At 43.6% G+C, this 17,061-nt stretch overlaps 2 protein-coding genes across 2 annotated transcripts in view; both read left to right on the top strand.

Annotated features, from left to right (window-relative positions):
* The first annotated feature begins 497 nt into the window (after window positions 1-497).
* qpct (glutaminyl-peptide cyclotransferase) lies at window positions 498-10,022 on the top strand. Its single transcript, XM_085144209.1, has 7 exons — window positions 498-679; window positions 2,593-2,739; window positions 3,063-3,344; window positions 6,546-6,713; window positions 7,254-7,353; window positions 8,614-8,730; window positions 8,822-10,022. The coding sequence occupies exons 1-7, from the start codon at window positions 548-550 to the stop codon at window positions 9,001-9,003; spliced, it is 1,128 nt and encodes a 375-aa protein (XP_085000335.1). The 5' UTR covers window positions 498-547; the 3' UTR covers window positions 9,004-10,022.
* A 1,788-nt stretch (window positions 10,023-11,810) lies between these two features.
* Window positions 11,811-17,061, top strand: part of LOC146495678 (connector enhancer of kinase suppressor of ras 3-like) — a 48,621-nt gene continuing 43,370 nt past the window's right edge. Inside the window, exon 1 of the mRNA XM_085144197.1 lies at window positions 11,811-12,047. Coding sequence (XP_085000323.1) covers window positions 11,996-12,047 — 52 coding nt within the window. The 5' untranslated portion in view covers window positions 11,811-11,995. The remainder of the gene's footprint in view (window positions 12,048-17,061) is intronic.

Below are 17,061 nucleotides of genomic sequence, written 5' to 3'. Positions count from 1 at the left end.
TTGGGGGGATTATAGAGGGGCTCATAGGAAACCAGGAAATCCTGTCTATAAGAGAGAAAACACAAACACAAGCACGTGAGTTTAACGATGTTAATGCGCACAGAGCTCGTGACTCCATAAACAGAGCAGGAGTCGCACTGGAACAATGCAGCTGCTTCTCTAAATGGCAATGCTTTCATAATCCCATCAAAAAACAACAAAATAATGCATTAAAAAGATGAAAACTAAAACATCATTAAGCATCAAAAATATACTTCATTGTTATGTGTTTACGATCAATTGTGTGCATAGTAAAGTAGAGTAAAGCTCCCGTTCACGTGGCCGGGCTTTGCGCTGTGACCTGCAGTTTATGAACATACAGAATGTGCGGTTTGCTGCTCAAAATGAGCACCTATCAAATGACTCTGGGGTCACTGTGTCAGGCACCCATGCGGTTCCTGGGAGTGGAAAAACACACACACACACAGAGACGGTGACGCGCTGCGGTTTAGAGTCCTCCCTCCTGCTCTTCACATGATCCGAAAGCTTTCACAGAGGAGAGACAGGAATGTGCAAAGGAGCGACTGCATCAGTAGCTGATCGAAGCCACGCTGCCTCCACAATGTCTTTATTTCACACTGTGGCTGTCTGCGTGACCCTCATCCACTACACCAACGGGATCCCATGGACAGAAGAAAAGGTAAATATATTCAAAGGATCTGCTCACGCTCTGGGCCTGAATGCACCGTGGTACTGCCTCACAGTCATGTGTTTAAACGCTGAGAGAAATCTGCTCCAAATATGAATCCATTAAAATAAGAACTCACCACGTGCTGTGTTTACTCTGACCATCAGTAACCTGCATGACTGCTTACTGTCATCATTTCCTGTCTTTGTGATGCTTTTATCGTTTAAAAGCATCTGTGCTGAATGATTTGATCGTTTTGGGACTAATAATTAACCATGTAGAAAAAAAATAATAGTAATTTTAGCATGTTAATGCATTTATATTGTGATTATATTGTTTGTGGTTACCTGCACCGTTACTGCTGTTACATTACTCCATAAGGGAAAAAGAGAGGCTCTCAAGTAATCGGATACATCTTTATAATTAAGTGAAATATGTGTTCATGACGTGAGAACAATCCCCTGTGCTTTTAACACTGTTGTGTAATTCTCCTGAGGTACACCAGGGTATCCCTGCACAGAAATCTTCTTCATCTATATTCTTCTTCTCCTCTCCCCTGTGCTTGGTTGCTATGGCAGCACAGCCATCATCATTGATCCTCCAATTGTGGGTCTTGGTATTTATAGACCTTAAGTGGACCCCCTTTTAACCCTCTATGAGCTCAGCGAGCCCCGGCTCTTTGAAGGGCTGTATTCAGTCTGTGTGACCACATAATTATAGTTTTCCCTCTGCAAACACAGGCCTGCTGTATGAGTCAGCCACTATGAGCTGAAGACGTACTGGGAGCAGGTTTTGCAAGTGAATATTTGTGCCTCGGCTGAAATAAACAGACCTGGGGAACGTATCTTCTGTTGTTGTCTGCAAGGAAGAGCAAATGTTGTTGTTCGTTCTGCAGATGTAGCAGATGTGGCCATTTATTCCAACTCCAACAAACATAAATATAAATGACTAATTGATTAAGTGAGTAATGACCACATCAACTGATAGTAACCTTAATATTATTCCTTTAAGATCTGAATCTATATAAAGATTTTATAACCTCGAAGTGCTGCTCGTTTCCACCACATTCCCAATTAAGTACTAGCTGAGGGCCTAATAGAATAAATGGAGCCGCACACAGACGTGGGCTTTGATCGGTCTCTGATATTTACTCTTAGCTGTTTCCCCCCGATTCCCCGTTTGTTACCAGGACAACAGTGTTTCTCAGCAGGTGAACTTTGTGACCAAATGAAACAGGACTGATTGGAAGATCAATGTGTTTTTTAGGCCACGACTGATGTGAATCAGCAGTCATTGAACCGACTCTTCTAGTTTGCACAAAACTGCAAACTGGCATTTTACTAAAGAAGAGTAATTCCATGTTAACAACTATGCTTGATGATTAGATGCTTGCTTTTTTAAAGGAGCCACTCTGTAAACGTGTGTCTCTTCTCAAAGCTCTAATTAGCTCTTGTGTCCCGACAGGCTTTTTTCACAGCTTATTAAGGACGCTGTCTTTTATTTAACAGCTTCACCATGTGATCAAGTTACTCATAGCTCATATTTTCTTTATTTTTTCTGTTAAAAAAGTGACATTTATTCTTTCCTCCCCCAAAGTTCCTGCATATATGAAACATCCAAATTCCCCATGTTTGTAATCTTAGCGCTGTTTCCTGTAACATGACAGGATGAACGCATCATTATGACACAACAGCAGTCTATGCGTCACCCACACAGTTACTTAACTTGAATCCATCACAAAAGTGGACCATTGCACACACTGTGTGAAAACAGATGTTTGTTGTGTTCAATGCTCTGCAGCGATGAACGAAAACAAGCCGTAGGACTGCTGAGCAATACTTTTTTGTTGTTTTTCTGACAACCACTTATTTTAAGTATCAGTTGAATCCATTCATTTTGTCTCTTGCCTCTTTGGTCCTGTCCAGTTGTACCACACAGCTGTCACGCTCACACAGGATGAGATCCGCGCTGCCCTGTCGCACACTGATGTAGAGCAAATGTGGCAGAGGGACCTGAGACCACTGCTCGTCACCAGGTATCCAGGGTCTGCTGGCAGCCAGGCTGTGCAGGACGTAAGTTGATCTGATACCAGATCTGTGCCTTTAACTAGAGGAACAGTCATCTTTACTATCATCATGTGTTATCATGCACACGTCTGGAAAAAGGATGGCAGGAAAAATGTAAAAATAATGTTATATTTCCTCCAAAAACACACCTGGGAGGATGCTTTCCACAGTTGTAGTAAATGCAATTCCACAGGTAATAATAAAAGGCTGTTTAATTCTGCAAAACAGGAATCAGGTCAGTATATTCAGTGGTTTAGCTGAGTAGTAAGGAGATGATAAGATGAAGGAGAGGCTAAATTACATAAAAACCTTTGCGTGTGTGTCCGCAGCACATCAAAACAACCCTGGGTTCGCTCGGCGCACAGTGGGACGTTACAGAGGACAAGTTTGTGTCACAAACACCATATGGACCTCTGCCCTTCACCAGCCTAATTGCCACCCTGAACCCATCAGCCAAACGCCGCCTGGTCCTAGCCTGTCACTACGACTCCAAGTACTACCCACCACAATGGCACGGAAGAGAGTTCCAAGGAGCCACGGATTCTGCCGTTCCCTGTGCCATGATGTTGGAGCTGGCAAGAGCCCTGGATCTGGATCTGAAAGCTCACAAGGTATCATTCAAATCATGATTTACAGCTGCAGTAAGCTAAAATGGTACATTATACATTATTAGTAACAGGCGTTTCATTGAAACCCAAGCCTTTTGGTGCTGCTCTGTAATGTGTTTGGTGTTTTAGAGGTTGTGATCAGCACTGACTTGACTGTGGTCATGAATCACGATGAACAACACAACATCACACAACAACAACACAAATGAAAGCTGAATTAAGAGACAAGGCGCTGCTAATCAGTCACACTTGATTGGCTGATCATCATCAGTGTGAGCAACTCAGGTGTGCATTAACACAATGTCAGGAATGAATGACATCAGCGCTGAGCTTCGAGAAGCAACTGTTGCTGCTCATCAATCTGGGAAGTGTTACAAGGTCATTTGCAAACAGTTGGAAGTCCATCATTCTCCAGAGAGAAACATCAGTGACAAGCGGAAAACAGTCAAAACAGCTGCCGGTCCTCCCAGTAGGGAGCGTCCCACCGAATTCAAACCGAGGTCAGACTGTGTAATGCCCAGAGAGACCCCAGAGCTTTATCTCAGACACTACAGGCCTCAGTTATCATGTAAAATGTTAAAGTTCAGCCAAAACCAGGGCATACAGGACAATGATCCCAAGAACAGCAGCAAATCTATAACAAGCTGAAAACAATCAAGGTTGTGCAACGGCCGAGTCAAAGTCCAGACCTCAGCCTGACTGAAATGCTCCGGTGGGACCATCGGTGAGCTGTGCATAAATAAATGTCCACAGACTCATGTTATTGCCACCACAGGTGGTGCTATAACCTGTTTCACAGGACCTGACGTAGCTGCCCATCATTGTGTGGTAATACAGCTCCCACCAGTACACCAGTGCATTTTAAACACCAGTTAGGATCTCTTGCAAAAAGGAAAATATGAGACTTTAGCTCTATGTTTTACACTTATTAAAAAAAGAGAAAAGTAAAAAAGTGCACAAAGACTTAGGCCATCACACGCCAGGACTTCCAAATGCATCCACACAACATTAAAACTAAGTATAATGCATAAAACGAACAGCCGCCTCATGAAAACACAAACAGCAACAATGAGAATCCAACACTTTGTAGAAGCTGTTGTCAGACGCGATCTCATCCAAGCACAAAGCAAAAGGGAGCTGACGACTTTTGGAACGTGAAGAGAAACCGATCATCGAGCAACGTTTAGGAAAGCCTTTCCTCCAGTGTTGTCCCGTCTCTAAGAAACAACATCAGGCAGAAACGATTAGTGAAAACAGACTGATGTGTGCGACCTGTTGATGATGGCGCACAAACCAGAAATCACTGCCCTGCTGCAGGAAGGTCAATAAGGCAACAACTAAGAGTATTTCTTCTTAAGACTCACAGCTTTGTGCTGCACACACACACACACACACACACACACACACACGTTTTTATTAAGATCAATTCACTGCTCGTATTGATCCTTACATGATGAAAATATAAGAATTTGCCCAGTGCCATCTGCTAAGAGCTTTCACAGAGTCAGGGAATAAGAGGATGCAGACGCTTTTCACAGCAGAGATGTGACACGTCAAAGCAGCAAAGCTCCACATTGAGTTAACCAGCATTGATGAAGGCTGTGAGTGCTCCAGCACGGCTGGCTTCCTATGCCTCATGTCAAAAAGGCATTTAAATGTTGCTCAAATGTAGCCTACACATTTCAAACACTGAATATTTTTTATATTCGTTTGCAGTGTTGGGAAGGTTACTTTTAAAATGTATTCCATTACAGAATACATGCCCGAAAATGTATTCTGTAACGTATTCCGTTACGTTACTCAATGAGAGTAACGTAACGGAATACTTTGGATTACTTAATATATTATCATGCTGTTTACAACTACGTGAATGTACTATTGCTGTGATTTATTACTGTTACTGAAGGTCCGCGGCTCCGAACCGTTGTAAAGGGACCTCTGGCTAATACGGAGCCGAAAACTAGCTTTACTTTGTTGTCTGGGTCACTTTGCTAGCAGAGACAGAGAGAGGCGTTGAAAGGCTGCTCCAACGGAACTTATTGTTTCAGAGGAAAACACGAACACGGTGTACAGTCGAGTCTTAATAGCTTACTTACAACTGGGCTCGTCAGGCTCTCTTCTTGGCTGCAGTGGTTATTATTATATTTACATGCTTCCAGCTCCCGTTTTTGCTCGATGACAGCTCGTACTTTTCCTTTTTCTCCCTCCCTCGCTCACAGACACATAACGGGTATGACAGTCCATTCTCCCTGCAGCACGGACTACACTGCCCATGATGCTACATTCTTTAGAGCTATACCTGTAGCATTCTGCCTATTAGCTTAGCACAACAACAACAAAAAGGTAGCATTCTGCCTATTAGCTTAGCATAACAACAACAAAAAAGCCTCTCTCACTCAGGAAACACAGAGAGAGAGCGTCACCCTGTAACCATGGCAACCGTAACGCTGCCGCCTGGAACAACAGAACGTAGCTGTCAAACAAAACCCAAACAGGCCTGACCCGCCACAATATGAAACAGGGAAGTACCGCCGTGTAATCCATTTATTTCAACAAAGTAAGTGTATTCTAAATACCACCTTTTTAAACGGTAACTGTAACGGAATACAGTTACTCATATTTTGTATTTTAAATACGTAACGGCGGTACATGTATTCCGTTACTCCCCAACACTGTTCGTTTGTGAACCTGCAGGCGTCCACACTGCAACTCAAGATCGGAATAAGAGCAACATTTCAAGTTACATTCTGGATGTTTTAAATTAATTAGTACATACACGTTTTAATTGTTCTGCTCAGTATTAATGCATTGGAAAAGAAAAAAAACATTAGCATTCATGCAGCTAGCTCCTCTGCCCTTTTCCTGTTCCACAGCTGAGCTCCTGTCTGCTGGGCGGACAGTGACATCGTCTGTGACAGAGATCAGCCAGGGGACGTGTTTTCCACACTCAACTGTCTGTCACAGAGGTCACGGTGGAAATAGGAAGCACACTGAATTCAAATGCATTCTGTGGACGAGAGGACACGTAATCAATATGAGAGCTGATAAATCATGTGTTTTAAAATATGTTCTAGAAAAGAGCAACGAAGCAAAAGAATAAAATGAATATTTGTTTTCTGTCAAGTATTATGAAACAACACTAGATGGCAGCAAAACTCTTGGATAAAAAGTAATTCTACTGGTTTTTGTTTTTACTCTGTTTAGAGCTTAAATTCCAACCTGACCCTGCAGTTACTCTTCTTTGATGGGGAGGAGGCTCTTTTTCAGTGGACCGCCACAGACTCCCTGTACGGCTCTCGCCACCTTGCCCAGAAGATGGAGGCCACCGCGCATCCTCCAGGAGCCGCAGACACCAACCAACTGCACGGCATTGTAAACATCACTTCTCCTAATTCTTCTCTGTCCACATCACGGAGGATTAGGATAATCGCTTAATCACACTCAAGATCATCCTTTTGTTAGCCAACATCAATTTCAGTACAATCTGCTTAGCCCTGATCTCCTCTTACACACTCCAACAACTGAAGTGCATTTCTTAAATAGTTTTGTATTTGAAAGAATTACACAGCCACTTATTTTATCACCGGGGAGGCTCAGAGGGCTTTATACGGAGCAGAAGTTATTACACGCTCTATAAAAGTATGATGTCATTATATATGTCCGTATCCACGCTATAAAGAGCTGTTATCCAAAAACTGGGGAGATAAAGTTTCCCATCATAGCTGGTGTGTGAGCATGCGTGTAGACAGACAGAACGACAGATAGGCGTGTTTTATGTGCAGCACCATGGAGCACGTGATGTAATCACCTCAAAGCAGCGAGCTGCTTAACGGGGAATTACCGCCGGGGTGTGTAGACAGAGTTTCTCAGGTGATGGGCATCATTCATCCCGTCCTGTCTCTGCTCCTCCAGGATCTGTTTGTGTTGCTGGATCTGATCGGCGCTCCCAGTCCTCGCTTTGGCAACCAGTTTCCAAGCACAACAGCCTGGCTCTCCAGACTTCAGCACATCGGTGAATAATCATTCACTAATGCTTTATGTATAATATGGTGTGTTTGGTGTAGCGAGTTTGAGTGATCACCAATCATTAGCAGCTAGTCTTATAATAAGCATGAGTCTTATTAGTCATCACCATATAGAAGCTATTCACCTTTGTAACATGTTATCCTTTAATTGCAACATTTCAATGAGATTATGAATAAATGAATGTGACAACAGTCATGGGTTTGTGGCTTAAAGGGTTGTTAATGGAAACTAGGTAACCTGCATGGATGCTGTTACGGTCCTGAGCCTGGTGACCCAGTGTTTAGATTTAGAGCTTTCCAGGGTTTAGTCTTTTGTGTTTCTAGCTTCCAAAGTTCTTTGTGATTCCAAGTTCTTAGGTTTTGTTCCTTTGCCTTCCATGTCTATAGTTTAGGTTTTGTTCTGTCTCCGTGTTTACTCATCGTTCTTCCCTGTCAGCCGTGTCTCCTTAAGTCTGTGTCTCTGTGTGTTATATGCTCAGTTTCTAGTCTCTAGTTTTCCGTCACTATGCCTGTCCTGTGTTCCACGTTTCGTTACTCTTGTCTCCACGTTTCATGTCTGATTCCCCTGGAAACATGTCAGTCATGTCTCCTTGTCACAGTGAAGGTCTCATGTTTCCTGTTTTATTTTGATAGTTCCTTGTTCTGTGTTCAGTGTGTTCAGTTTTGCTTCCTCCCCGTTCGTTGTGTCTGACTAGTCCCAGCTGTGTCTCCCTCCTGTTTCCCTCATTACTCCCGCTGTGCTCCTAGTAAATTCCTCGTTCTCTGGTTTCCAGTTTCTTATTTCTAGTTCCTTGTTTTTGGGATGGTTTCTGTAAATGTGTAGAATTATTTCCAGCAATAAAGCCGCCGTTTTCAGTTAACTTCCCGTGTTGTAAATCCTGTGTTTGGGTCCTACATCCTGCCACCACGCAGCCGTACCTTGACAGATACAGCCATGTTGATTGGTGCAGGGAGAGAGGAGTTAGAGACAAGGCTGAGATGTTTGGGCATGTGCAGAGGAGAGATAAAGGACGAAGGATGCTAAATATGGAGCAGGAGGAAACGAGGAAGACCTGAGAGGACGTATCGAAGGAGGAGATGCAGAGGGTTGATGTGATAGAGGAGGAAACAGGCAGATGAGTAGCTGAAAGAAGAAAATACAGCAAATTGTTTATTTTATTTTATTTTTACTATTAATAATTAACATGAGAGGTGTTTTCACTAACCTTTGAACTTTTTATTTTCTGCTCTGCCTTTTCTAAACTTAGAAAAGCGTCTTCACTCCATGAGCCAGCTGGTGGACCATCCTAACAGCGTGCAGTATTTCTGGCCAAATCACCACGTGGGCCACGTGCTGGATGACCATATACCTTTCCTAAACAGAGGTACGACCCTCAAGCAACACATTAACTAAATCAGCAGTTGCCTTTACTGTGTTGTTCTCTTTGGTGGTCCTCATAACGTGCCTCTCTGCAGGTGTTCGGGTCCTTCACCTTATCCCCTCCCCCTTTCCCTCTGTGTGGCACACGTTTGATGACAACGAGCAAAACCTGGACCGTTCCACTATTGAGAACCTCAATAAGATCCTGCAGGTTTTTGTTTTGGAGTACCTCAGCGCCAGACCCACCGTTCCTCCAAATCCACAGAGTGCCACCTAAAGCTCCCTGTAAACCCGTCATCCTTTGATGTGTCACTGTAGTAAAGAGCCTCAGCTGCCACTTTAAAGACGCAGAGCATACGCTGCATTAACCTCTATTTATATACGGAGACGCATGTGTACTGCTTAACTTAACGACTGAGATAAAAGGGTTAAATTGTGTGCGTCAGACGAGTGCTTGTTGTAGAGAACATTTTCCATAGATGATCTTTAGAAATATTGATCTAAGCTGCGTTTTTATTTTGAAAGTCTGAAAGTTGTAAGTGTGTAAAATGAAAGATGAGGCTCATCAGAGAGACTAAGGCTTCATAGCTTCTTCATTTCAAGCCCCCAGCAACAATCCGAGCACAAAGGACCATCAGTGTGTTTCTGCAACACTGCTCTCTTTGTATCAGTCAAAGGCCTTCCTTACTAGCGAGGATTCATCTCAGCGCCAACACTAACATCGAGGATCTTTACCGCGCCTCGAAAAGTCGAAATAAGAGCATCGCTGTGTTTAAAAACAGTTTTCATTTTACACACTTTCTCAGTAACAATGAAGTAAATGAAGCCGCTAAGATCTAAATTGGAGATAATTTCATTATGGATTGCTTTTGGAACGCCCTCAAACGCTCGCTTATAGTCATTTGATGACATTCACAATCCCCTGTCGGGCACGCTGTGTGAGAAATACAGTCAGACCACCCACACAGCTGCTACCAAACATATTGAGTATATGCGACACACATGCCACACTGTGTGAAATTCCCCCTCCTATATTAAACCTGTTCGGTGTTTAGAGAACAAACCTATCAGGAGCAGGAAGTGTGGTTAATTTGTACTAAAACAACATCTTTAGCCTTTTAGATCCTCTCCTCTTAGGTGAAGTGGATGACTTCCTGTGCTGATGTTTCATGTGCCTGTCTTTGTTTATATGACGTTATTAGCTTGGTTTTCATGTAAATGCCAGAATAATATACTCTGCCAAAACTGGACTTCCTGTATTTGGAGACTGAAATAAATGTTGATTCAGAAAACAAAGTTGAGTTGGTTTTTTGCAGGTTTTTTAATCATTTGACAACTTTGTTGACGTGTTTAAGGAGATCCAGACTGCTGTACGTGCTGCAGCTCCTCCTCTAAAGCCTGGCCCTTGTGAGAATGATCTACGGGAACTTTCTCTGCATTTCTGACCTGCAACAAAGAAAAGTCGACTCTCCTTCCAGTCCAACATCTTTTCAAATCACTTTTTTGATTCCTCGGCTTCACCGGTCTTTCCCCTAAACCTATCGAGATGCCATTCCCCGAATTCCACACCATCAAAATCCTCTTCAGTCCGGACCACTCGCATGTAAATCGAGGAGGTTTTTGTTTGCTGGAGGCAGAAATATTTATGATGAGATGATGAAGAGGTTTAGTTATATGTGAACCAAAGAGAGGGGTTGGATTCAAGCTATATTTTGGAAAGCAGCACGTCTGAACAAAGAACAGAAGGCCAGGCAAATCGAGAGTTGTATAACAGTGTATGCGTGACAGCAAATTGATGAATGCCCCAGTTTAATAACAGCAGAGCTTTAATCTGAGCTGATTAGAGAGCAGAGTGTGCAGCTGCACAATAGTGGATTGATGGGTAGGGCCCGAACTCTTTCTAGGTGTGTTTGAAACTGTTAGAAAACAAAGAAGCGAGCAGCGCTGTTTTCTTTGTAAGGTCGCTCGCTGGAGTTTGACTGAGAGGTTTTATAAATTTCTAAAAAATTTTGTGCAGTGTCCACCTGTTGCAGCACTGTAAACCCACTGAACCAGCTGCTTTGTCCAATCCCAGTCTGCATCGTGTTACATATTATATGTCCCAGATCTGTCATGCAAGAAAAAAAATCACAAATAAAGATTTTTAAAGGAAGACCTTCAGCATAGTCCTGATAATATTTTTCTGCATTTAAATTCCCCTTTTAAAAAGTCATTTTCTGCTCTTAAAATGATTTTTGAGAGAAAAAGAACAACAACTGATTCCCTTATCAGACCCAACGTAGCCTGCACTTCATTTTCTCTGCACTGCACAAGTGTGTCCATTCTAAATGAGCTAATGGGGAATATTAATTATATTATTGCGTGTGCATAAAGAGTGTGCAGAGTGTAAGCTGCAAAGAAGCAAAACGCCAGCAGAGAGCAGTGCTGAGTCATGTTCAGGTTCCAGGAAAGCACAAGCAAAGCTCTGCTGCTCCTGTTTGTCTCACATGTTGTATTTTGACGACTGCTCATTCAAATATAAGGGAACAAATTCAGCTAGTGTCACATTAGGTCAATAGCTTAATCATATCTATGAGGCCTTTACAGTGCTCAACACAAACGGACGAAAATGTTCTAGTTTAATTGTGTTTGTTCACATTGTTCTGTATTCCCCTTTTTCTCCTGAAGCAACACAACACAAACCGGTCAGCACTGTTTCATATACACGCCTCCACTTTCAAATGAGGGCGGCGAACACACGGAAACTACCTACATCATATGGTGCGTTCAGGTACGCTCCGTAAATTCATACAACCTCTCGGGCGTTCTGGTGGTTTTTGGTTAGAAAATTGTAAAATTGGTTTATTACAATAAAGAAAGAAAGAAAAACATGATGTAATGTTAACGAGGTTCATATCTCGGTATTAGTTTTTGCACTATTATGAAGGCATCTGCACTGTGTGAAAATATAAACTGTGATATTTGTTAAGTGTATCAGTGTTTTATTAATCACTCACTGGGCATTTAAGGAATAATTGTGATTTTTCCGAGTATTCCCGGCAGTACGTGAATGCAGCATTAATCCCAGCCCGAGCGGTGAGGACCTGAGGGGGATTTCAGTCCAGCCTCCCGGTCGAGTGTGCGCACAGTTGTTCATTTGGTGAACACAAACAGACGCTGAGAGCGAAGCTGGAGCGAAGAATGTGACAGAAAACAGTTCTCCGAGTTCTTCATCAGCGCCGCCACATTTCGGCTCATTTCTCTCTCTCTGATTTTATTCTGAACACACCATGGAGCCGATAACCAAGTGGACGCCAAAGCAAGTTGTCGACTGGATGAGAGGTAAGTGAGCCACTTTGAAAAAATTAGATTTTAGTCTGAAAAAACAAATCTCATTGACTTCATTAAAAGAGAAGCTGTTCAAAGGCTTCCGTGCTCCAGCGCGGAGTCGCTCCTCGGTTATCTGCTCTTAGTTTCGTAGAAACTGCGTGACAGCATACCTTCACTGAGGCGCATAACAATGGGACTACATTTCTTTGACTCTCACTTACACAAGAAGGACAAAGAAATGACACTTGGCTGTGTAAGCAGTCCCCTGACATGCCACTCGTACTACTGATAACACTTGATAATGAGATTTATTTTGTCACTGTGCTAACAAAGGAAATGTATTTGATTGGCTCTTAAATACACTGACTGTCCTAAGTTTGGTGTCCTAAACAAACAGTATCCAAGTGTCTCTCATTATATTTGCTGCTGCTTTTTTCTTTATTTAAAGAAAGTGATATTGATGTGTAACATTCACTGTACTCTGGACTTTTAGAGCTTTAAAATCTCTAAAGAAAGTCCGAATAATTTGTCTGTAAGTTTGCACTGATTTTAATTTAATTTTCTGAGAGGAATGAGAGGTATGCTAGTGGCATAAATATTCTCTGAACCGGACTTTAGTCACAGCATAGGTATGCATGGCGTGCGGCGCGAGAAGCTACGTAGTGGATGGAGTAGCTGCAGAGATGCCAAACTCAGAAACTGAAGTTTGTGGTCATCAGCCAGGAAAAAGAAGCGCAGGCTCTTCGTGATGGGATCAAAGCATCTGTCTTTGTCCTAAAGAACATTTGGAAACTTTTTTCATATACTGATTTGTAAGTTTAAGCTAATTTCTGTATTTTTATGGAAGTGTAACAGTTAGTAGACGGTGGTGTATTAACTGCTGAATGAGGCGTGCCTGCTAGTGCGCATCGATAGTTGGGGGTTAAAGGGGATTGTGAGGGGTTAGTTTCCATGTGTGCTGTGAAAAGAGCCTGACCGGGCGTTTGTGGATGGAGGATTAGTTGTGTATATGGGCCCCACTACTGTCAGTGACCTGAAAATCTGACTCAGCAGTTGTCTCTGTAGGTCCCAGCTACTGGATTTGCAGACTCCTGCAAACACATCAGAAGGGAAGAAGTGCTCCCTGCTGAAGCTGGTGCATGAACAACAGTTGATTAAGTTTTGTTTTTATACCTGAGATGCTTCCAGCGTCACTGCTCTGGCTTTGCTGAATCACATTTGCACAGAGGTGCTGTCGTCGGTGTAGACGACAATAACTTTGCAAGCAGGTGGATCTGCATTTAAGCAGCCAGAGCTGCAAAAAAATGAAGCGCTGTGATATTGCACTTCTTCCTTTGGTCATTTAAACCTCTTCCTGGGTCGGCTGTGCTCATGCGCCAACATTTTCTTTGTTAAAGAAAAGCAAAGAGGCTTTTTAAAGGAGGGCCAAAAGCTACCACCAGTTTTCACAGAGAAGAAAAGGCCTTTCTGTCCTCAGTGACCGCTGCACCGTCCACAGCCATAACACAGCACGTAACCGCTTGTGTTGTTTGACTGAAGGAAACCTTGTGTAATCTTTTCATACCAAAGCCAAACGGCGTCAAACTGAAGGAAAGCGCACGCTCGTTGACCATTCGCACCAACACCGAACACGGCTGTTTGCAGAGTTGCTGTGCGTGCGACAGAAGCCAAACGAAAGTCTCAGGAAGCACTCTGTGCAGACCTTTGCTCCCGTTCGCCTCGGGCCGTTTCCCCGAGCTGGACAGGGGCTGCTCTTGTGTATTGAAGCTGTTGTTAAACACCTCCATTGTTGCAGCGGATCAAGTGGTCGCTGGTGGATGTTTATTGTCACTGTTGATCCCTTTCAATTCAAACGTTGTTGTTGTTCTTTTCTATGTGTTTGGACTGGAAACGTCCTGAAGCACATTTGCTTCACCACAAGATCTCCCAGCTGGACCTGCAGTGCTCTGTGACTGGTATGCCATATGTCATGTGTGGGATTACGTCCCCCGGGGAACTGACCGCACTTTCCTGAGAACACGCCATGTTTTCAGTAAATGCATTTTTAGCTCATTGTGATGATTTTGAAATAAGGCTCAGACATGCTGCTAGTCATTTTCCAAATATAGTCTTGGATACACAACAGCAGTGTTCGAGTGAAGGTGGCATTCAATAAATACAAACACCTGAATAGGATGTAATTCCGATTTTCCTTTTCCACCTTGCAGCTGCTGAGGAATCAGTGCATCTGTAAATACAGTCTTACTGTGCGGCTTTTTGCTTTTTTGCTTTTGCAGAACAGCCTAAATGTCCTGCAGCGTTTTCCATAAATGTATCCTGGCTTATCAAATTTCAAAGCTCTGTCTGTAAAGCAGGTTGGACATGTAAACTTCAGTGATGGACTTATTTTCACCAAGCTTCACTCATCTACTCAGTAGTAGCTAGAAGAGTAGCAGCAAGTGTGTGTTGATCCGATTTTTTTCCCACTTCCAATCCGATCCAGAACCCAAACCTCTGATAACCAGGTTAAATTAGTAAGATGTAAATCCTCACTGTGTGGAACAGACCGAGACTCAGCTCAGCTTCCTTAACTTCATTCACCTAAATTTCATTAGTCTCATTTCAGCTCAGCGTGAGCGTCATTAGGTTTCTGTTAATTGCGTTCGCGCTGGTTTGTCCGTTACATCCTCTCAGTCTGAGTGCGCATCCTTTACCTGCTCTTCACACACACTTATCGAGCGTGGACTGGAGCAGACAGGAGACGGCTGAAGTGAAATCAAGTCCAGCAAGAACCGAACACAAACAAAGCGAGACCAAGACAGTGAAAGCATCGTCGCTGTGGCAGCTTTTCAGGTGCGTCCGCTCACTTTGACCACAGTGGGTGTAGCTGCAGTGAAACACCACCAACTTAATACTTGGATATCTTATCCAAGTATCAGATCAACACGTCCTTAATGACAAGCACGGTTCTGTCTCCCACCAAAGGGCTGAGATGGCGGTTATCTTGTCAGAAAGGTGACAAACGTGCTTTTGTCTTTCGCCAAATTCGAACCTGGGAAAAACAAAAGGATTGTTGAGTAACTTCACTGACGGGTGCCTTCAGCAACCTTATCTCTGGAGAGGACAGGAAGGTGAGAGCAATGATGATTGATCCTTATCTGGCTGAAACAGAGTTCCTAAATGGGAGGAAGAGCAGACATTGTCCAGACACCTCACCCTTATTAAGGCATCCTTTACCCCGTTTTAGTGCCGGCTCTATCAGGAAAGTAGAGTCTATGTTTGGATAGCCGCCACAAGCATCATTAATCCATTTTTAGCAAGCCTTACGCTGGAGCAACTGTGTGTATATGCATGAGGAGAACAAGTGTCAGATTAATCCAAACATAAGCTGCAGAAATCTGCTCCGTCTGACGACCTCACTCAGGAAAGGAAGTAACAGGATGGGATGATGTATTTAATTCCCGTAAAGTCCAGCCTTTGTTTTTTAACACTTTCTGCATCTTTATGTTTAACCTGTTGAGTTCCAGTGATGCACGCATAACAATGTTTCTTTAGAAAAGAGTTGAGGGGAAGTGCTGTAAGAGGATTCCCCCCGGGGAGAGGTTACTCAAAGGCACTGCTGTGGTTTTGTTGCTGTCACGGCCTCTGTGGCCTTTTTGTCACATGCATCCCAGCCTGACAGCATCAGGCGCTCCAACATGGGGGGGCACAGTCAGCGTCGGGGGTTTTCACACTCTGATTTGAGTAAAAGGCAGCTGCATAAATAAAACCTTAAAAATGACTTTCCTCCGCAGCTTCACCAGCAGCCGGCACATTGTGTTTACACAGTGTACTTTCTTGCGTATGGCGCTTTATAGGTCAAACGATTGTTATCAGCGCACTGATATCAGTTTGCATTTGCATGTAGAGCACATTAAACGAATTCTCACAATGTCAGCAGAGAGGAGCCCGAGTTTAACCCCACGTCCAAGCTAACCCGAAGCTACACCAGTCTGCTTTTCATTCAAATCTAAAATGTGCATTGCAAATCTCCCTGATGAGCTCAGCTTAGTCGGACCTGCAAGCCGTTTGGCCTCAGTCTGCCCTAAGAGCATTGGCCTGTGAAGTGCCATGCTTAAGTCACGGGACTGAAAGCGACGACCTGAGGTGACGCAGCCGAGTGTGTATTTACGAGTCACATGTTGACCGACCTCTCGTGCAGGGATGTCAAACGCTCCGTGCACTCGCTGGTATGTGTCACGATTGTTCCCGGTGATGTCTGTGAACGCTACTGGACCTGCGTGCGCTGGTACAGGAGGGGAAAGGAAGTGTGTGCCTGGGTTGATATTGTTATCAAAGCACCGCTAATGCATTTATGCTCAAATAAACTCCGAACATGAGAGGAATGTAAGTGCTCCTGCTAAAGCAAACCAGCGGCTCTGTGAATGAGCAGTCCAAACAGGTCACACATGTCCTTTGTTGCGTTTGGGGCCACCAGTTGCTTTTAACGGATTTAAAAATGCCGCAGCCTGTCAGGTCGGTCCCCCTCGCTCACCAAATACACACAAAGCTCTCTCATCCTGCCACCTGCTTACACTCTAATGGAGTGTAATGTCATTATGATTATAAAGTGATCTGTAGTTTTATGAACTGTCGCCTACTTTGGGGTTTAGCCGGGCACTTGGGCGAGCGCCAGATCTGTGCATGTTCAGACTAGTCCTCCGTGGAGGCTGAATTCCTGTCTCGCTGTTCCCACAGGATAAAATTGTCATTCCTGTGGGAAATACATTCTTGTGACTAAGCTTTAATTTGCTTACTATCTTTTTTCTGATCCACTGTTGTTTATATATGCACAACTAGTATCACCACGCACATTTTTTAGGTCTCCGTGCTCGTGTTTGTGTTTTCACTCGCCTGTGATGGTTTTTTGAACTTGTCAGCTCTCATTCACTGGTTACGCAAGAGAGCGGCGATAGATGAGGCAGCATTAATGGGCCAGTCTGTGTTTTTAAAGCATTAATGAGCCCCACTGTCTGCGTGGCTTCGTGGGCTCTGAATGGGTGGATGA

This window comes from Neolamprologus multifasciatus, chromosome 19 (assembly GCF_963576455.1).
Source record: "Neolamprologus multifasciatus chromosome 19, fNeoMul1.2, whole genome shotgun sequence".
In the NCBI taxonomy this organism is placed as follows: Eukaryota; Metazoa; Chordata; class Actinopteri; order Cichliformes; family Cichlidae; genus Neolamprologus; species Neolamprologus multifasciatus.
Note: the sequence above shows the minus strand (reverse complement) of the source record. Positions and strands in the feature narration are given on the sequence as shown.

Bases quoted from the DNA above. Each gene is read 5' to 3' on its own strand.
- qpct (XM_085144209.1), top strand. From the start codon at position 548: ATGTGCAAAGGAGCGACTGCATCAGTAGCTGATCGAAGCCACGCTGCC. The intron at 680-2,592 runs GTAAATATATTC...GGTCCTGTCCAG, and splicing joins TCCCATGGACAGAAGAAAAG to TTGTACCACACAGCTGTCAC. The intron at 6,714-7,253 runs GTAAACATCACT...CTGCTCCTCCAG, and splicing joins CCAACCAACTGCACGGCATT to GATCTGTTTGTGTTGCTGGA.